This window comes from Podarcis liolepis (genome assembly GCF_965112155.1).
Source record: "Podarcis liolepis genome assembly, chromosome: 9".
Taxonomy (NCBI): Eukaryota; Metazoa; Chordata; class Lepidosauria; order Squamata; family Lacertidae; genus Podarcis; species Podarcis liolepis.
The window spans coordinates 59701972-59723649 of NC_139564.1; the positions used below are offsets into that span (position 1 = coordinate 59701972).

A 21678-nucleotide genomic window follows, 5' to 3' on the forward strand; every position below is an offset into this window, starting at 1 on the left:
CAGCAGATGTCAATTGATATGACCAGGCACCATGGAAATAAATATGTTGTTGTTGTTGTTTAGTCGTGTCCGACTCTTTGTGACCTCATGGACCAGAGCACGCCAGGCACTCCTGTCTTCCACTGCCTCCCGCAGTTTGGTCAAACTCATGCTGGTAGCTTCAAGAACACTGTCCAACCATCTCATCCTCTATCGTCCCCTTCTCTTTCTGCCCTCCATCTTTCCCAACATCAGGGTCTTTTCCAGGGAGTCTTCTCTTCTCATGAGGTGGCCAAAGTATTGGAGTCTCAGCTTCAGGATCTGTCCTTCCAGTGAGCACTCAGGGCTGATTTCCTTAAGAATGGATAGGTTTGATCTTCTTGCAGTCCTTGGGACTCTCAAGAGCACCATAATTCAAAAGCACCAATTCTTCGGCGATCAGCCTTCTTTATGGTCCAGCTCTCACTTCCATACATCACTACTGGGAAAACCATAGCTTTAACTATACGGACCTTTGTTGGCAAGGTGATGTCTCTGCTTTTTAAGATGCTGTCTAGGTTTGCCATCGCCTTTCTCCCAAGAAGCAGGCGTCTTTTAATTTCGTGGCTGCTGTCACCATCTGCAGTGATCATGGAGCCCAAGAAAGTAAAATCTCTCACTGCCTCCATTTCTTCCCCTTCTATTTGCCAGGAGGTGATGGGACCGGTGACCATGATCTTGGTTTTTTTGATGTTGAGCTTCAGACCATGTTTTGCGTTCTCCTCTTTCACCCTCATTAAAAGGTTCTTTAATTCCTCCTCATTTTCTGCCATCAAGGTTGTGTCATAAAAACAGGGAAATGGCTCCCATTGGTTCCAATGGACATTCTTGTTATTTTTTTTCATAGATCAAATCTGAAGTAATTCATTTTAATGCCTATTTGACTGATAATGAATTCCTGTCAATAGACTTGGGCAAGGCCTACCAGCATTGTAGGGATTTAAACTTGGGTCCCTGATGTTTCAAGTGCAATACAGTGGTACCTCGAGTTACAAACGCCTCAGGTTTTAAATGCTTCAGGTTACAAACTCCACTAACCTGGAAGAGTTACCTCGAGTTGAGAACTTTGCCCCAGGATGTGCCGGTGGTGCAGCAGCAGCAAGAGGCCCCATTAGCAAAAGCATGCCTCTAGTTAAGAACAGTTTCAGGTTAAGAACGGACCTCTGGAACGAATTATGTTCGTAACTAGAGGTACTACTATATCCTATCCTCTGAACCACACTCAAGACAGATACCGTTCTACAGAAACACTGGAGATGGGATGGCAACTGAAGCTACCAAGGACTGGGTTCAGAACCTATCAGTGTCATTCTGTCTAAACTTTATATGTGATTTATTAAAATGAAAACACACACAAAAAACTTCCTGGTTGCAGGTAAGGTGGTGGAGAGAATGGTGACTGAGCCATTTCAGGAGGATACGGATTACCTGGATCTGTTTCAGACTTGGTTCAGGCATTGTTTGGGACTGAATCAGCCTTGGTCATCCTGGTGAAAGACCTGTATCAGGACAGGAGGAGTTCATCTTTGCTTCTGCAAATGTAGCTAGTAACAGCTAAGTGTGGGTCTTACAACAGTGGTGAAGATAAGGTTAAGAAAGGTTAAGAGATGCCAGTGTGGTGTAGTGGTTAAGAGCGGTAGTCTCATAATCTGGGGAACCGGGTTCGCATCTCCGCTCCTCCACGTGCAGCTGCTGGGTGACCTTGGGCCAGTCACACTTCTCTGAAGTCTCTCAGCCCCACTCACCTCACAGAGTGTTTGTTGTGGGGGAGGAGGGGGAAAGGAGAATGTTAGCCACTTTGAGACTCCTTAAAGGGAGTGAAAGGCGGGATATCAAATCCAAGAAAAGGGTGACGCTCCTCTCCAATTCAGTCCCAAACAGTGCCTGAACCAAGTCTGAAACAGATCCAGGTAAAACCAAGGTAATTTGATTTTTTTTATTTTTTAAAAATGGATTCCATTGTGTTTTGTACACTCTTAAGTGGTGCAGGAAAGAGTAACGAGAAAAACAAAAGCAAAAATATCAGTCTCTCGCGATTTGTTATAAATAAACTAATGCATACACAGGGAGGAGAGAAACAAGGAATGGAAACTAAAGATAGTTAATCACATTAGTTAATCAAATCTCTCCAGAAATCTGAATCTCAGGCTGGTGGTTTGGAACCTGTAGATAAGGAAATCATGCAGGCAGAGGGCCTTCTCGGTAGTGGTACCCGCCCTGTGGAACACCCTCCCATCAGATGTCAAGGAAATAAATCACTCTGTGACTTTTAGAAGACTTCTGAAGGCAGCCCTGTTTAGGGAAGTTTTTAATGTTTGATCTTTTACCGTGTTTTTATGCTCTCTTGGGAGCCGCCCAGAGTGGCTGGGGAAACCCAGCCAGATGGGTGGGGTATAAATAATAAATTATTATTAGTAGTAGTATTAGTATTATAAATGACTTTCTCCACTGCCTTCTTTATCTCAGTCAAAACTAGGCATAGACAGTCTGTGGTGTGTGGATTCAGTGAGCTGAACTAATGGCGAGGTTTCATTCACTGGATGCCTAGCTGCCCACAGTGGTTAAGCTGGAGTAGTTCAGTTAAGACCACATTTCCATTGTGGCTTTGGCCTTATAAAGGTGTCATGACTGCCAGCACTTTGTTATGCCTCTTCCCGCCGCCACTCCCCAGTTCATTGAGAAAAGTTCCTTAGGTAACATGATCTTGGTGCACATTTCACAGATAGTGCCTCTGGGGCACAATGTTATCATCTCTCCCTTAACAGCAGTTCCTTGCATTGATGCTGACTCATGGATTTGGGTGACCAGCTGTGAGTTTAAATGGCTTTTCCTTTCAAAATGCTGTTATCAGCTTAGGCTCACACAGCTTTAACCGTGGTGCTATCCAGAGTTGGTTTCGAAGCCAGGTGTCTTTAGTGCTATATCTGCAGGCTATCGGAACAACTGCAGAAGCGAACATATTACAATACCTCTTCATGGAGACTATAGCGGGTAGGATATATTCTGCAGTAGGGAAGCAAATCCCCATTTGCCACTGTTTTTGTATCGGAAAAAGCCAAACCGGGTAAATAAAAAAACAGGAAATAACTTTGCAAAAAAGAAGAAGAAGAGAGAAAAGTAATAATACATTTCCTAGGTATTATTTATTTATACATCCTAGGTATTATTTATTTCCTACATTTTTCTAATGGTTCATGGCCATTAACAGTTTTTTCCATCTCCTTCATTCTCACAGCAACCCTGTGAGGTTGGACGCAATCTGATAGGAGCTGAACATGACCCTTCAGCACTACCCTTGGCCTGGTTGAGCATTGACTTTGGCCTGCACATTTTATTGCAGCCAGTTATGTCAAGCAAAGCCCTTTCCATGCTTTGCATAGGACGATCCAGCGGTCCAGTCACCCTTTGCATCCTCCCGGTATCCAGGTTGGGTATACCTAAGCAGGAACACAGCCACATGCAGGACCTAAGGACAAGCAGGTTTGCTAGATTATCCTAAGTGAAGTATGCAGTGGTGCCTGCTTGCGATGAAGTGCTAATGTGTGATGGAGCTCTCAGATATATGTATGGTTATAGCTCACCCATGCGGGACACGGGTGGCGCTGTGGGTTAAACCACAGAGCCTAGGGCTTGCCAATCAGAAGGTTGGCGGTTCAAATCCCCGCAGCAGGGTGAGCTCCCGTTGCTCGGTCCCAGCTCCTGCCAACCTAGTAGTTCAAAAGCACGTCAAAGTGCAAGTAAATAAATAGGCACCGCTCCGGCAGGAAGGTAAACGGCATTTCTGTGCGCTGCTCTGGTTCGCCAGAAGCGGCTTAGTCATGCTGGCCACATGACCCGGAAGCTGTACGCCGGCTCCCTCGGCCAGTAAATCTAGATGAGCGCCACAACCCCAGAGTTGGCCACAACTGGACCTAACGGTCAGGAGTCCCTTTACTTATGGTTCACCCACTCCAGTTCTAGCAATATTGGGTAGGCTCTGTAATCTGTGCACACAGAGATAGATGCTGGAAAAGTAGGTTGCACAGCTGACTTCTCTTTTTTTTATTTCAGCAGTTGTCAAGCCACGGGCTACAAGGAAAGAAGGATTTCTTGGTAGGCTATCTAACCTGCTAGTTGGTGGAAGAAGCAGGTTGTGTCCATTCCTGCAGGGAAAGGGGGATGTGTTGAGTGAGAGGTCAGTAGGGGTGTTGGCAGATAATAGGCCGAGAGAGTATCTTGTTGGTCTCAGTGATAAGAGAATTTTCCTGTTAGGGATCTTGGTCAGTGCTCCCTTTTCCCTGCCTATTAATACATAGAGCTCTCCAGTCAAACACTGAAGGGGGCACATTTTGAAAAAAACATCTTGCACAAAGACTTTGGCTTTTCTTTTATAACAAACTCATCCCAATAAATAGCTCTGTAATGTCATTGTGCCATTTAATCAATGATTTCTGGTCTCTCTTAAATGGTTAGTATCTTTATTATGGTTTTATATGGGCTTCAAGCCAATCCAGATGAGTGGGGTATAAATTAATAGAATAATAATCACCATCATCATCTAAAGTTACACTTCAGTGTTAATTTGTTATCATAAAGTTAAAAACTGGCTTTGGATGAATTGGGTGTTTCTCAACACAAAACAGCAATTTGTCGTCGCTTGTAATGTGCATTTCAACTTCACCCAGCTTATTCTGCAACTCTCTCTTTTTATCCTAACATGCTGCAAAGTAAAGGACACGACTTGGTTTTCACGAGAACATGGAAGAGTCACTTCAGTGGGCCAGGTGCAAATGGCAGCGCATGGTTTCTGCAGAAGGCAATAATGATGTCACCTTCCAGCAGCCAGCCAAGACCACCAGTAAACACAGGATCGTTATACCATGTCTGGGGCATTTTAAGGAAGAATACGAAAAAGTATCCCACCTGTATCAAAACAACAGAATACGGACTACAAAGTACCGACTTTGGAACTTTGTACCGAAGAACATATTCGAACAGTTTCACAGGTAACGTGCGCAGTTGTGAAATTAAAGGATAATTAGATAGTATTGTTTGCAACATTCAGAGTGAAAGCAATGGTAGTTTGTTACAGTAATGAACAGTAATGAATTACTAGATAATTTTGGGGACAGTTGTTCCAAATAATCTGCTGGCCCCTTTGAATACGTAATAATTGGCACCCTCGTGGTCAACATTTGCGATAGTTTAGTTGCATGAGATACTGGCATAATGTCACGTTTTGAATTTAATGTAACTGTTGATGTACCCCCGGGTGTACTCAATGTGGTGGACCACAACTCTCATCATTCCTGGTCATTGATCATGCTAGGTAGGGACAGGTGAGAACCATAGTCAAGAAGATTTGGAAGGCACCTGGTTGGCTAACCCTGGTATACCCTGTCCTAAGCACCTACGTCCTGATGTAGGAAGCCTTAGGTTTGGACTGTAATTTTAAACATAATAAAACCGAAAAGAGAAAACCGAAAAGGTGATTTGGAAGCATAATGGTTGTGGGAGAAGGTCGGCATTTTGTGGTTGTTTGTAATGTTGCTTTGATTAATCAAGACATGTTTTCTGATTTTACTCTAATGTTGTGGGATCTTTTCTGTCATTAGTCCCATGAAGTGAATGCCTAGTCATAACATGAATGCCCATAGTTTGCTATAATATCAATTTACCATTCTTAATGAGCTGAATACTAATCTGAAGTCAACTGCTACTCACTTAGGTGTGTCATATCAAGCTCCAGACACTTTTTTTTTTTTTTACACTCGCTTCAATGGCTGACACTAACATCCTGTGGGTTGTTGTGTTTGTGTTTTCCAGAGCTGCCAATTTATATTTCTTATTTATAGTTCTGCTGAACTGGGTTCCAGTGGTGGAAGCTTTCAGGAAAGAAATCACCATGATCCCTCTCATTGTGGTTCTCACAATTATTGCTGTGAAAGATGCTGTCGAGGATTACGCAAAATACCAGTTGGACAAAAAAATAAACAATATAGTGACTCAAGTCTATTGTAGGTAAGTAAATCAGAAATAATATTACCATTGCCTTTGACAAATATAAATATGACGCTGAATAATTAGATCCATTTCAACCTGGCTTCTAGTCCAGTTTTGAGGCTGAAACTGCATTGGCCTCCCCGGTAGATGACCTGTGTTGGGAGATTGATGTGGGAATGTTGAGGGTGGCAGGAGAGGATACTGTATTTTTCGCTCTATAACACACACCCGACCATAACATAGTTTTTAGAGGAGGAAAACAAGAAAAAATATATTCTAAATGAAACAGTGGATGTATGATTTTTGTGGTTCATGCTGTGGCCACAGACATGTGATCTGACGGTGAGTTTGGGGTAGCCCAATGCAAAAATCCCAAAGATCCATGTGGATCCATGCTTTGTAACCATGTTTTTGCACCACTGCGGCCCCAGGCAACAGTGGGTGCGTGATTTTTTTGGTGCAAGCTGTAGCCATGGACATGCTATGTGATCTGATGGTGAATTTGGGGTGACCCAGTGCAAAAATCCTGAGGATACATGTGGATCTGTGCTTTGTAACCAGGCTCTCTGTCCCTCTCTTCTCTCCGCTCAGCGGCTCTTCTCCCGCTTTGCTGTTTCAAAGCGAGCCATGGAGGAGGGAAGGAAGGGGAACCATGGATCCTCTGCTCACGACCGCAGCAGATCCCCCCCGCCACCCATAGGCATTCGCTCCATAACCCGCACAGACATTTCCCCTTACTTTCTAGGAGGAAAAAAGTGAGTGTTATGGAGCAAAAAATACGGTATATTGATTAATATTATCCTCCCTCCCTAACTCGCGTTAGCAAGCTTCTTTACTTAGCAGAGTGCATCCCCCTTTTACGCAGCAGAAAGCTGGTTGCAAACTCGTGTGAGTCTCTTAAAACAAGAAGCAATTCAATTTGGCTTGCCCAGATTGAGATATGTTGTATTATTCCTGGTAAGACCCCTTTAATCCATCCTAAAAGAATAAAGACAGAACAGTCTTATTCATAAGTAACAAAAAGTAGTTTTACTCACGATCAGGCAGAGCACAGTGTGTTACAAACAGGTTCACCCCATATGGGAGATAACCTGGGGGACTGCTCCGACGGGAAGGCAGCCAGCAGTACTGTCCAGGTGAATCAGGAAGTTCTCAGGACGAAAAAAAGGTTGAAAAGAGGAAGGTGGCTGCGTGACTTGGCCTTTTACCAGGTCTGGAAAGATCACGCCCACCTACTAGTCACATGCAAAGAAGGATGCTCCAGGCCAAGAGGAACAGGAAGTTCAAGTGACTGGACCAACATCCCCTGCATGGCCACTCTAGCAAATTAAGGAATGTTGTACTTGACTGCTCCCAGTGGATTACATCCCACAATTGACGGGTGCAGTCAGAGGCATAGTGTGTGGGGGGGGGCGTGGTCCCGGGCACAATTTTGTGCGGAGGTGCAAACAGGCACCCCACAGCAGGCTCCTTCATCGGAGCCTGGCTCCGAGCGAGAAGGAGCTGCACCTTGGCTGCGGCACTCATGCCTGGCCACAGCTCCACCCTCGGGTCGGGCCTGACCCAGGGTAGGGGAGCAGGAGAATGGGTGGCGATGCTGCCGCCCACCCTCCTTGGTGCAGGGTGATACCCTGTGGCTCCTTTTGTGTCTCTTTGTGGTTTTCAGTCCTGTCTACCATGGGTGGGTATATGAGTGATTGTGCGTGGGGCGTGCAGCTGCTGGTGTTTGCCATAAGCCGTCCTATCCCAGTCTGGTGCCCTCCAGGTGTTTTGGACTCCAGGAACTTGATGACCCTCGTGGTCCCTTCCAACTCTACGTTTCTATTATTCTATGGTCGCCTTGTAACTTATCTGGACATACAACAAGAGAGGCCTCTGTAGGAGATTCCAGTTCTTGGGTAGGATTATACAGTGGTACCTCTGGTTCAGTACTTAATTCGTTCCGGAGGTCCATTCTTAATCTGAAACTGTTCTTAACCTGAAGCACCACTTTAGCTAATGGGGCTTCTACTGCTGCTGCGCTGCCGGAGCACGATTTCTGTTATCATCCTGAAGCAAAGTTCTTAACCCGAGGTACTATTTCTCGGTTAGCAGAGTCTGTAACCTGAAGCGTATGTAACCCGAGGTACCATTGTATAGAGGAAGGCAGTCTTTCATGAAACCTGGTTCCAAGACTCTTAAGGTTTGGCAGGTTAAAAATGTGAATAAAAGGTAAAGGGACCCCTGACCATTAGGTCCAGTCGTGGCCGACTCTGGGGTTGCGACGCTCATCTCGCTCTATTGGCTGAGGGAGCTGGCGTACAGCTTCTGGGTCATGTGGCCAGCTTGACTAAGCTGCTTCTGGCGAACCAGCAGTGCACGGAAACAGTGTTTACCTTCCCGCCGCAGCGGTACCTATTTATCTACTTGCACTTTTTGGGGTGCTTTTGAACTGCTAGGTTGGCAGGAACATGGACCAAGCAACGGGAGCTCACCCCATCGTGGGGATTCGAACCGCTGACCTTCTGATCAGCAAGTCCTAGGCTCTGTGGTTTATCCCACAGTGCCACCCACACCCCTAGCAATGTGAATAGTTGTAGGAAAAGTATAGGCAGCTTTTCCTGTTTGGGGATGGGGGGGAGAGAATGAAACGGTGCTCGCGTTCTCCTCCTGTGCTTAAGCTGATATGCCACAACGGCCATTGACTAGCTCCCCACCTTGCTGCAGTTAAAGGGCTTGAATCCCAATCTGCTTCTGAGGAGCCCTAATTTAGATTGGCTATATGTTGAAACAATTGGTAATTGGCTCTTTATAGATGATTGTGCTGTACTACATTTCCCAGACAATAATGAACCTGCCTTAGCACTGGGGTGGGGTGGGGACACACAGTGCACCAGGTCCAGCTCTCCCTCACACTGGGCTGCAAAATGCAGAAATACCAGCCAGGTATGGAGGGTGCCACAGATACCAGCCCCCTTGATTCCCCTTCATACTGGCTTTGCACATTTCAAGCCAAGATTTGGCCTTTGAGAATATATTAACATGCGTAACATTGGCTGTGTGCAAATTGAATTTAAAATATTTTCAGATTGAGCTCTTGATAGGGCCTTGAACTCATTATCCGTTTTAGGAAATGTGCGCTGCTTAAAAGTGGTAATTACAGTTTAACGGTATTGTTTTGGGAGGCAAGAGGCTCTTGGCAGGCATTAATGCAGCTTTAGTGTGTTTTGTACCTATACTGCTGTATCGATTTTGCACATTGATTTTTATGTCCTCTTAGAAAACCAGTGATAACCATCTAGGAAAGGAAGTAGGCAACTGACTTGTACTAAATATTTTTAGACTGTGCTGCTCCTCCATCCTCCTTTTCTCTGATTTTGATTTCCTTCCATTTGGGGAAGCAGGAAAATACAAAAAAGTGAATGTCCTCTGTCCTTTGTGGCCTCTCCTTTTAGGCTTGCTGTCTGTTGAACTGGCCCCAAGGGGGGAAAACTGTTTTTGTTTGTTTGTTTGTTTGTTTGTGCAATGGTTCCTCTATCCTCTTTTTAAAAACAAAAAAATATACTCCGAGCCTTTGGGTCTCAGCTAGTTTTCATATTCTAGTTAAGTATAATTAACATGCTTTCCATCTTGTTTACATATTATTTCCATGATGCTGACAAATGCCAAGTTCTAGTTGGCAGATGGGTGGCATGCAATTTCTAAGCAAGTTGTTGCGTTTGTGGTATCAGGAAAATCAAATCTGGAAGGAGCAGGTCTCTCAAATGCAATTGCCCTTTATTGCTACATAATAAGAATAGGACGAGAATCTCTCCAGCATTCAAACTACAGGAGCTCAAGTGGTTTTAACTATTTATTTATTTAAAACAATTATATACTGCTGTATTGTAGAAATGTATCACAGCGGTTTACAACAATACAAATACATAAAACCATACGGTAAAATCATTTTGAAAAGTTTGAAAAATTAAAGCAAAAGTGTTTTTTAAAAAAACTTCAGTAGAACGTTGTGAGGGATGGACTTCTAATTGTCAGATAGGCCGGTCATTTAAAAGTTAGCACATAAGATTTTAAAAAAGCACATAACACTGAAACACATCACCACCTGGCTAATGACCAAAATAAATCCATTTATTCATTCATTCATAATCCAAGTCTTGTGGGTAGAGTTGCCCTTGAAATCAGTGCACAAGGATTGAATGTGATGGGGACATGAGCAGAGAGGGGAATGTAGGAATGGGTGGTGTGTTCTGGATATGAAGGTGCCTTTTCTAAAAATCAAACGCACATTCAAACATACTATTTAACATAACCTCTCCACTGAGGATGTTGAGCAGATGGTATAACGAGGTCTTGATTTTGGTCATTAACATAAAGAAAGGGGTCCACTTTTCTTGGGAAATGTCTCTGTTCGTTATGGCTCTATAATTGCTCTTCCATGTCTGGCGAGACGCTCAAACATTGCTGTATCCCAGATATTATTTCCCCATATGTTCAGGGGTATTTCATTCTGGTTCCTCCATTGTTGAGCTATCCCTAATTGTGTTATGGTCAGTAAGAAGTCTAATAGTTCTCTGTGGTGGAGCCCAAGTCTATGTCCAAAGATAGCAGGGCCAAGGCAGGATTTGGAGGAAGGGGTTGGCCTGTGATTGTGGATGTAATGGACATAGATATATTCTTTATTAGGGTCCAAAGACCCACCAAGGCAGTTTCGAAAGCAAAATACAGCAGGAATACAATAAAAGATTCCAAGACGGTCATTATATGGATTTATCCGGAGCATGTTGATTTCGAATTCTTAGTACTTCTGAGAGAAATTTGGCTATGGCCAGGGTAATATCATTTGTCTTATCTTCAAGAAGATACTTGAGATAGACAGTTTCAGAATTTCCAGGTAAATTTACCATTAAGTGTTTACTGGATCTAAAGGGGAATGCTCCGTTCCAAAAGTTTTTCAACATGGGGGCATTCCCACCAAACGTGAATAAATGAACCAAGTTTTCCACAGGCCTTCTAACATCAATCAAAAGTAGAGGGAGGGAGGGATAAATTTTTTTGCCAGCTTGACTGGTGTCTAGTTGCCAGTAGAGGGTGACCTTGAGCGAGGTCTCCTGTAAGGGACCAGAGATGGTTTTAATGGGGGGAGTGTTGCGGCACATTCTTCTGCTTTCCCAATGTTTTCTTACCTGCTAATTTACACGTTTTATTATGCAAAAGCCACTTGTGGAAATCTAGCGGTATCTCGCAGAAGTTTAGCACTCATTTCTGCGTTAGTTGTTTCCAGAAAAATCCTGTTAGTTTGGAGAATTGCAGGAGTTGTGTTGTAATCTCACATGGCGAAATTTGAAGTGCTGCCTCATTCAAATGCAGCCATGTACATCGAACTCTGTATATACCACCATGTATTCACAACAGTGACTTTTGTGTGGATTGCAGAGGTAGTTAATGTCAAGAGGGAGTCAAGTGTCACAGCAATGCTACTGAAACACACACACACACACAGACTCTACACCATGGGTAGGCAAACTAAGGCCCAGGGGCCAGATCTGGCCCAATCGCCTTTTAAATCCAGCCTGCAAACTGTCCAGGAATCAGCGTGTTCTTACATGAGTAGAATGCGTCCTTTTATTTAAAATGCAGCTCTGGGTTACTTGTGGGGCATAGGAATTCGTTCATTCCCCCCCCCCTTCAAAATATAGTCCAGCCCCCCCCCCCCAGGTCTGAGGGACAGTGGACCGGCCCCCTGCTGAAAAAGTTTGCTGACCCCTGCGGCTACACATGGTCAGAGCCTTACCTAAATGAAACTCTATTGTGTGCAAGCTACAGACAATCCAGAGTTCATTTAAAAAGGTTTGAAACATTAACACTTTTGAATTTCTTTAGACCAGGAAATACTCCGAACATGCATAGCTAGATGTGACTGTTAATATCAGATTTTCCTACGTACATGTAAAGTCAAAATTGAATTGACTGCCTTATAAATGCTTTTGTTTACTTCCTTGAGAAACGGATGGATTTTTAAATGCATGGTGGTTTATTGCTTTTTGTATTTCGTTTTATCATTATTTTTTTAAAAAAATGGGTCTTGCCACCCCCGCCCCCTGTTTTTTCCTCCCCAGAAATAAAAAGGCATATGTCGAGAAGTTCTGGAAAGATGTTAAAGTTGGCGATTTTATCCGACTGTTGTGTAATGAGGAGATTCCCGCTGACATGGTGCTGATATATACTAGTGATGGAGATGGGATCTGTCACATTGAAACATCAAGCCTTGATGGAGAGACCAACCTGAAACAGAGACAGGTTGTGAGAGGATTTGGCGAGCAGGTATAAATGGGCACTTCTTGGGAGAAAGTCTGTGTGTAATCCATATCAGGGGGAATCCTATAAACTTCAATAGTTTTTGACAGTGCTCTTTGTACTGATTTCGGACTCCTGGCTCTACTCATTCTATCTCCAGGATACCTCTCTTCCCAGCACACACAGAAAAACAACACCAATTTTCTTCCTTCTGGCATCAACCCTTGTGATTCACAATGTCATTCCAGAAACACACACAGGGCTTTTTTTTTCAGCCAGAACTCAGTTCCGGCACCTGTCAGGTTGGTGCCATTGCCATTACCGAACAAGGGAGGTGTGAGTGGTGAGTTCCGGCACCTCTTTTTTCTAGAAAAAACACTGCATACACACACAAAGGCACACGCACCTTGGTGAATGTCGACATTCACCACAATTTGGACATTCACTGCAGCTGAGAATGTTCCTCATTATTAGTTCTCTTGTTGTATAAGAAGCTCTCCATGCAGGTGATTTATCCTACAATTATGATATGCACTATTAATATATCCTGTTTCACAGAGGGGAGAACAGTGGCTGAGGGAGAAGTATTCTACTGTATATACTGGGGGGGGGGGAGAGTACAGTGTAATAAATAGTCATATGCAATGACTAGATAGATAGTCAAAGGAGTCACTAACAGGTAGACTCTTCTACCTTAAAAATAAAAACTTCCCCCTTCTTAGAGATGGGAGGACCTGGAAAAAATGGGGGGGGGGCTGGTCTTTTTTCCAAAGCCGTTTCCCCCCGGAAAAATTGAAAAAAAGAAGTTTGATATAGTTTGAATATTCCGCACACTTTTTTTTTACTTTTTTTCCTGGAAAAAAACGCTTTGAAAAAAACACAACCTGTCGCCCCCCCCCCAATTTTATGTCCCCCCCCCCAGTCCTTCCAGCACCCACACTTTGGAGCTCCCCGCCGATGGACACCAGGCAGGTGCTCTTACTGTACTCTTTCCAGCAACTGCTCAAAACCTTTTCGTTAGGGCCAGCCCTTCTGAACACATAGAAGTTGCATGCAATTTACTTCCTTTTAACCACTGCTGACTTTAATCATATTTTGAATATGATACTCTTAAATACTCGCTTTTAACTGTGTTTTATCAATCATTTTAATGTTCTGTTGTATATTTTTGTAAACTGTTTAGAAGCTCTCTTACCATCATGCGGTTTATAATATATAATAACAAATTCAATTAAAAAAAACACACTCCTTTTCCTTTCAAACAGAGTTTGAGCCTTAGTGCAACTTACTCTTCAGTAACTGGATGTTGGTTACTTCCGGGCCTGGCATGCAAAGAAATTGCCTCATGCTTTTCTCCGACTGTCCTTGAGTAGAGATGGGAAGGCCTGGAAAAAAACCAGAAAAATGGGGGGGGGGGCACTGGATTTTTTCCGTTTTTTAGAATTCCATGAGAAAAATGACAAAGAGGAAGAGGAAGAAGAAATGGAAAATGATAGCAGTAGTTAAGGAAATGAGATACAATAAACTGCATGTATATGTTGTGTCTTCTGTTTCTCTCTTTTTTTAAAAGCACTACTCAAAGGGTAGACCTTCTGTGGAGCTTAAATATTGAGGTGGAACTTAACTTTATTTGCTGTTGGTGCTAAGGGGCAAATCTGATTATTTTTTATGTCGATGGTTTCTTGCTTTTTTTGTTGCTTTTGAGGGAAAGGGGGGTGGTTACCTGTTTTATTGTGAGCATGATACTTTTATATACACTGTGTTTCACACAATTTGTAAAACTACTCCACACTGAACTTTTTCTTCTTCAGTTTTTCCAAAATTTCTGTTTTTTATGAGGGGAAACTTTTTTCCCTCATGGCTTCAAAATTTCCGGAAATTTTACATCTCTATCCCTTCTCAGTGCTTATTTGTCAGTTACATTTCTGTCACGATGTCATAAAGTAACCAACCAATTCTTATTTATGTGGCATATGGGGCTTGATTAAACCAAGTGAGGCCTTGGGTCTGTCTGAGCCATTTTCTTTCCCTCTGATAAGCACTGGCAGAGATCTGTAACAACAACTTCTGCCCTTTTTTCAGCCATTCAAGAGACTCTTCTCAGTCACCTCAGAGTGGGTTTTACTTTTTCTTTCTACCTAGGATGCACCCAATAAGCGGGAAAGCAGGCCTTCCTGTGAACCTGCTCAGTTCTCTGAGAATCTAGATTTAGCAGTACCTGGATTTTTACCTCAGGTTGTCATGCCAACCAGTGCAAATAGGCATGCAAAGAAGTGATGCAATAATTCATTACTTTAACAAAGTTGCTGCATCCCACGTTTGAGCTCCATTTCCCCCCTTCTCTCCCTCCCCCCCCCCCAATTTGTATCTAGGAAACTGAACTTGATCCGGAAAATTTCGCAAGCAGGATAGAGTGTGAGGCGCCAAACAATGATCTTACCAGGTTCCGGGGGTTTATGTAAGTAATTTTGGGTAAGCTCTGTCTGCTCTCTCTGCTTGATAAAATATTATAGCACTCGTATTAAAGTGAAGAGCAGCAGCTAGCAGTCTCCAGGCCATACCAAGCCACTTTCTGGCTATTGATTATTCTCCTCGCAGAGGTGACTGGGGTGGAAGGCACAAATGGTTATGGGATGTGACTTGACAGCAGATTGCCTTCGTGGATGAATTTTTGGGCCTTCACTCCTTTGTCAAAGTGGCTTCCTGGCAAATCTTGTTTGCCAGCTATGCAAGCTCTTGGTCCCATGGAAAGCCCTCGACTTCAGAGTCAAGGGAAGCTCCCAGCTTGAAGTTGGAAAGCTTATTAGCAACTTTACATTATTAGGCTACATTATCAAAGTATTTCTATCACGGCCTGACACCATATGCCAATGAATTTGATTTACAGTGGAACCTTGGTTCTCAAACACCTTGGTACTCAAACATTTCGGCTCCCGAATGCCGAAAACCAGGAAGTAAGTGTTCCGGTTTTGGAACGTTTTTTGGAAGCCGAACGTCCGATGTGGTTGTCAGCTATTGTTTCCAGGGCGCCTGCACCAATCGGAATCCACGCCAATGAGGGATTGCACTGAAAGTGTCCTTGTCAGGCTTTCCTCTCAATCACTAGCCCAAGCCTCCTCACTTGGAGATGTTTTCAATGCAGGCAAGATGCTCTAGGACAGCCTTCACCAACTTGGTGTCTTCCACATTCATTGAAAATCAGATATATAATCTAGGCAACAAATGGCTCCTTAAGCCAAGGTTGCAGTCACAAAAGCGGAATGTTTAGTTGCTGTTTTAGGGCAAGACAGCTCTAAAGTCTTGTTTTTCAAATGATGGACTGGCTGTGATTGATTCTCAGTTGAACTTCTGGTTCTAGTTCAGATGGCAACCTTGAACTGGGTTAACGACTTTGAGAACTGAAAGAAGGAAAGTCACTTGATCCTGGGACAGTCCACATATATTTTGTTGTATTCCAACCTCTTTATCTTAATGGTCTCTGCTCCTGCTCAGGCTGCACAGAAAAAGCCATTTGGTTCCAGAAATTCATTCCGTTTGTGCGGATAAAATATAGCTGATAGAATTCTACAAGGTGGCGTATTAGTTGATGAAAACAGTCTAGATCCAATGATCTCAAGATGGTGGCAGTATCCTAGCACCCAGGCATCTCAGTTTGGTTGCAAGTGGTTGAAAGCAAAATTTGTCTGGCTTCTGGCTAATTTTGGACGCCAAGTTGGACTGCAAGTCCCATCAGTCCTAGCTAGCCTGACAGCATCTAGAGGGCACCAGGTTGTCAAAGACTGCTCTAGGATATATTCTTTTGAATGTCTTGCCCGTGGGTGTTGGCAGTGTTTGCGGAGCCTTTGTGAACATGAGTGTGTCTTGAGTGTCTCTAGGTAAATAACCATCACAGCTGGATTTGTCTTCACAGGGAGCACCCAGATAATGAACGAGTGGGCCTGAGCAAGGACAACTTGCTGATGAGAGGATGCACCATCAGAAATACAACAGTTGTTGTTGGCATTGTGGTGTACGCAGGTCAGTGCCCTGGCTAGATATCGCTGGTTTGCACGCCCTGAGAAGTGAAGCCGTTCATTGCCATCCCTGGCAAACACAAAGGGTTGTCCCCAGTGTTACTCAGAGTAAACCCATTGAAATGATAGACACAGCTAATTTATGCCAATGAATTTCAGGGGATTCTACTCCCATTGAATGCTCTCCCCAAGGAGGTTCGGCCGATGCCTTCATTGCATATCTTTAGGCACCAGGCAAAAATGTTCCTCTTCTTCCAGGCCTTGGGGCTGATTGATATCTGATGCCCTTTTTAAATGGGAGGGTGAATTATTGATTCGTCATCGTTTTTATTTTTGCTATGTGTTTTATTATTTTCATATTGTAATTTTACGTCGTAAGCCGCCCCGTGATCTACAGATGAAGGGTGGGACACAAATTTAATAAAAAATAAGTAATAATAAAAATAACGCTCTAAGGATTTGGTTGGGTGCAGCCTAATACTTCGTGCGATAAAGTCTATTCTAGGGGTGTAACTGTTAAATATAGAGAATTAATCCATTATGATGCCAAGTGAAGGTTGGAAGGGAGGTCCAATAAATAGCAAAGGCTCCTAAAATCAGTGTCTCCTCACATCAATTTCCCCTCCTCACATTTGTTCCACAGAATTCTTTATATAAAGATCAATATTTAAAACATTCCTGTTCCCCCCTCCAGTTCAAAATGTCCTGGGCATTTCATAGCCATAAAACAGTTTACAGCAATAAAAAGCACAGTGCTATAATTTTATCATAGTGGGTTAAAAAAACAACAACTGCAAAGTTGTTAATCCTTGGGAAATAAAAAGGATTTTGCCAGGCATGTAACAGACGTTAATGTCTTAGGCTCTAGGCTAGCCTCCCTGGAGAGTGTGTGTGTGTTTGACAACTAGGGCACCATAAACAAAAATGCCCTCTTTCCAAGGAGCTACTGGGAACAGAGCCTGCCCCTATTTGCATAGCATCCAGGTTTTGGTTTTTGTTTTACTTCTTGGTCAAATGGGAGTAGCGATGGGCAATTGGAAAGCCCAAGGAATCAGTCTGGCGCAGATGACACAGTGTGACTGGCTGAAGAAGCAACTTCCTTCCCAGCCCATTATTTAACTCAACTACTTCCTTAAGCTACCACAGGCCTTCTGCAGCTTTGATTTCTGCCTGGCTGGCTATATGCTGACTCTGCGTAGCTACCATCAGGCATCCAAATAGGGAATTTTGGCCCTTGGGATTTCCTCCACCCTTCTCCAGTCCAAGCGGCCATTTGCATCTAGTAAGCATCATAGGACTTGCGGGCCAAATTTTGCAAAAGTTATAGCAGCCAGTGTCTATCCTTGGCCCCGGCGGGGCGCAGTTTTAATTGTTTCAGTTTGTATTAAAAGATCTGACGTGTTTTGTGTTGTCGAAAGGTCACGAAACCAAGGCAATGTTAAACAACACAGGGCTTCGGTACAAGCGAAGTAAGCTAGAGAAGAGCGTAAACAAAGACATCATCTGGTGTGTTCTGCTTCTAGTTGTGATGTGCTCTATAGGGGCCGTGGGTAAGTGAAGAGTTAAGATCCACTCTACAAAATAGGATATTCTCTCTCTATACGTCTGTTTAGGAATCTATGCTTTAAGGGTTTTTCTAATGGAGTTTAGCATTTTTATTTTTATTTTTGGGTCCCAAGACCTTACGTTGCCTGAGTGAAAAGCAAAATGGCGTCTCTCCCCACTGGGATTCCATGCACGGAAGTTGACCAGACTGGCAACTGATTCTTATTTCAACACTGCAGATGGGACAATAGGGGTTCAATCTGGATCCTAAGTGTCCTCTATTTGACTCCTGTTTATGGAGAGCTCTATTCTGAAGCGCCACTTTTAGTTGTATGATTTACAGTGGCCGTATCTGTGCCATACATTGGAAGTACAGTGGTACCTCGCAAGACGGAAAACTCGCTAGACGAAAGGGTTTTTGGTTTTTTGAGTTGCTTCGCAAGACGATTTTCCCTATGGGCTTGCTTCGCAGGACGGAAACGTCTTGCAAGCTTGTTTCCTTTTTCTTAAAACCGTTAATACAGTTGCGACTTGACTTCGAGGAGCAACTCATAGCACGCGGTGTGGTAGCCTTTTTTGAGGTTTTTGAAGACTTTGGTGATTTTTGAAGCTTTTCCAAAACTTTTCCGACACCGTGCTTCGCAAGACGAAAAGAATCGCAAGACGACAAAACTCGCGGAACGAATTAATTTTGTCTTGCGAGGCACCACTGTAGTTTTGTATCGCTTTTAACAGTCACGGATTTCCCCCAAAGAATCCTGGGAACTATAGTTTGCTAAAGGTCCTGAGAGTTGTTAGGAGGCCCCTGTTCCCAGCTACAGTTCTCAAGAATGGTTTAACAGCCAGTCCCTCTTCCCAGGTACCACTAGGAAATCAGCTGTGTGAGGGGAATAAGGGTCTCCTAACAACTCTCATGATAGGGACGCGGGCGGCGCTGTGGGTTAAACCACAGAGCCTGGGACTTGCCGATCACAAGGTCGGCGGTTCAAATCCCTGTGACGGAGTGAGCTCCTGTTTCTCGGTCCCTGCTTCTGCCAACCTAGCAGTTCGAAAGCACACCAGTCCAAGTAGATAAATAGGTACCACTCTGGCAGAAAGGTAAACGGCATTTCTGTGCGCTGCTCTGGTTTGCCAGAAGCGGCTTAGTCATGCTGGCCACATGACCCAGAAGCTGTACGCCGGCTCCCTCGGCCAATAAAGCGAGATGAGCGCCGCAACCCCAGAGTCAGCCACAACTGGACCTAATGGTCAGGGGTCCCTTTACCTTTATCCGCACCATACATTGGAAGTAGTCTTGTACTGCTTTTAACAGTCACAGATTTCCCCCAAAGAATCCTGGAAACTGTAGTTTGCTAAAGGTCCTGAGAGTTGTTAGGAGGCCCCTGTTCCCAACTACAGTTCTCACAGTGGTTTAACAGCCAGTCCCTCTTCCCAGGGACCTCTAGGAAATCAGCTGTGTGAGGGGAATAAGGGTCTCCTAACAACTCTCATATCACCTTTAACAAACTACATTTCCCAGGGTTCTTTGCTGAATGCCTGGTTCTGCTTTCAATGTATAATGCAGATGGGGCTGCTATGAAACTATCACTGGCTTCATTTGCCATCTTAACGTAGAGCACATGTTTTGCCTGTAGAAGCTCCCAGGTTTGATTCCTGCTATCACCAGGCATCAGATGATATAAATATAGCTGCAGTTGCTTTGAAATCTCGAATACTTATTTTATTGTTCTGCTGGTGTATAAATAAAGTGAATAGCACAAGCCTTGCATGATTTTTCACCCACATCGTATATTTAAAGTGCACGGCTCTGCCCCAAAGAACCCTGGGAACTGTAGTACATTAAGGGTGCCAGGAATCCTAGCTATGTGAAGGGGTAAACTACAATTCCCATGATTCTTTTTTTTGGGGGGGGGTGTTTGCTTTAAATGTACAGCATCTGAATGTGTTATAGGTTTCTGAAAGTATAGCAAGTTAATAGTACCATGTGCTCTGAGGCATTTTTGCTCAGGGAAAAAAGTCATGCTGAATCTAGTGAGGTTTTTTTTAACAAGGGAGCATGTATAGGATTGAGGGGCGCGGGTGGCGCTGTGGTCTAAACCACAGAGCCTAGGACTTGCTGATTAGAAGGTTGGCAGTTCGAATCCCCGTGACGGGGTGAGCTCCTGTTGCTCGGTCCCTGCTCCTGCCCACCTAGCAGTTCGAAAGCATGTCAAGTGCAAGTAGATAAATAGGTACTGCTCCGGCGGGAAGGTAAACTGCGTTTCTGAGTGCTGCTCTGGTTCGCCAGAAGCGGTTTAGTCATTCTGGCCACATGACCCAGAAGCTGTCTGTGGACAAATGCCGGCTCCAATCCCAGAGTTGTCCACGACTGGACCTAACGGTCAGGGGTACCTTTACCTTTACTTTTATGTATAGGATTGCAACCTTCATCAGCTTATTTTTTAGATGATTTTTAAAATATAAAGCCAGGGCAGTTTAGAAGCTGATTGATAACTTTGTTGTCTGCGTTCTCCAACCTGGTGCCCTCCAGATCAGCAGGGCCTGACGAGAGTTGTCCAAAACTTCTGGAGGAGGCACCAGGTTGGGGAAGCCTGTACTACTCTGGTCACTGCCTTGGAACGCAGTGCCATTCATAGTTTTGATTTTGTTAATGGATTCTTTATCTTCTTTTTAAAAAGGTCACGGGTTTTGGCTAGGTGCCCATCCAGACCCACCTCTCTATAGTAGCGGGAAGCATATTGCTCCAGCAGTGGGAGCGTTTTTTATGTTCTGGACAATGATAATTTTATTGCAGGTAAGTTCGTGGTTTGGTTGGTGCTGCGTTCTTTAATACTACTGTACTAGAAAGCCAAAGTAACTTGAATTTAGTAGGTGTGTTCCAGAGCTTTTTTTTTAAAAAAAAAGAATTGTAGAACTGTGGAAGGGACATTGGAGCTTGTCTAGTCCTGCTCAGTGCAGGATCTGTAATGCAAGGTGCAACTTCCCTGACATCTGGACGCCCCCTTGTTTCTCCACACCCTTCTTAAAATGTGGCGCACTGAACCTAGAGGCAGTACTCTGGATGCAACTGAGAAGTACAGAAATAATAATAATTATAAATAGAACAGAACTACTGCCTCTTATGATCTGAGCCCTGTGCTTCTGGAAAAGCAGCCAAAAATTGGATTAGTGTTTTTTCAGCACTCATGTTATACGGGTGGCTCATAGTCAACTTAGGATCGGCTGAGATGCTTAGATCAGGATTAACCAATGGGCTGCCCTTGGGATGTTGTGGACTACAGCTGCTGTTGGCCATAAGCAGCATGGCCAATGGGCAGGAATGATGGCTGTATCACCTATAAGTTTCATAGTCGACAACATCTGGATGACACCACAATGGTAATCCCTGGCCTAGATCTTTTATACATTCTCTACTTGTTTTCGTTGTTCTTTTGTAGCTAAATTCAGGACTTTGCATATACAGAGGTCTCCTCGCTTACGTGTGTTTGACTCCCGCGCGTATATGTGCAGTGCTGGGAAATAATTAAATCAATCTATTTTAACTGCAAAAAAGGGCAAAAACGGCCTGAATAGAGCAGAAAAACCAACTACCAATCCAGGAGCATTTGCACCAACCTTTCAGTCTCATTTTTAATAGTGTTTTTCAAGGGTTCCCAGAGGTTTTGATGATGTTTACAAGCTTTTTAGATGGTGTTCCCCACTGTATGTGATTTCACGTCTACTTGTACCACCTGGGAATGTAACCCCCACATTAGTGGGGAGACACCTACATCATAGTTGGGTAACAGTCTTGAGTTCTTATTTTAATCCTGGTTCAGTCTTCTGCCAAGCTGGTTGTCCCAGC

At 43.8% G+C, this 21678-nt stretch overlaps 1 protein-coding gene across 27 annotated transcripts in view; it reads left to right on the forward strand.

Annotated features, from left to right (window-relative positions):
* Window positions 1-21678, forward strand: part of ATP10D (ATPase phospholipid transporting 10D (putative)) — a 68280-nt gene that overhangs the window by 11260 nt on the left and 35342 nt on the right. For 4 of the 27 annotated variants that reach the window (XM_083459756.1, XM_083459762.1, XM_083459773.1 and 1 more), the window contains exons 2-9: window positions 4069-4110; window positions 4726-5003; window positions 5824-6018; window positions 12099-12303; window positions 14649-14734; window positions 16187-16293; window positions 17708-17839; window positions 20513-20628. In XM_083459756.1, the coding sequence (XP_083315882.1) occupies window positions 4756-5003; window positions 5824-6018; window positions 12099-12303; window positions 14649-14734; window positions 16187-16293; window positions 17708-17839; window positions 20513-20628 (1089 nt within the window). In that variant the 5' untranslated portion in view covers window positions 4069-4110; window positions 4726-4755. The remainder of the gene's footprint in view (window positions 1-4068; window positions 4111-4725; window positions 5004-5823; window positions 6019-12098; window positions 12304-14648; window positions 14735-16186; window positions 16294-17707; window positions 17840-20512; window positions 20629-21678) is intronic. The other 23 variants (XR_014515796.1, XM_083459772.1, XM_083459749.1 and 20 more) reach the window with 11 other exon arrangements.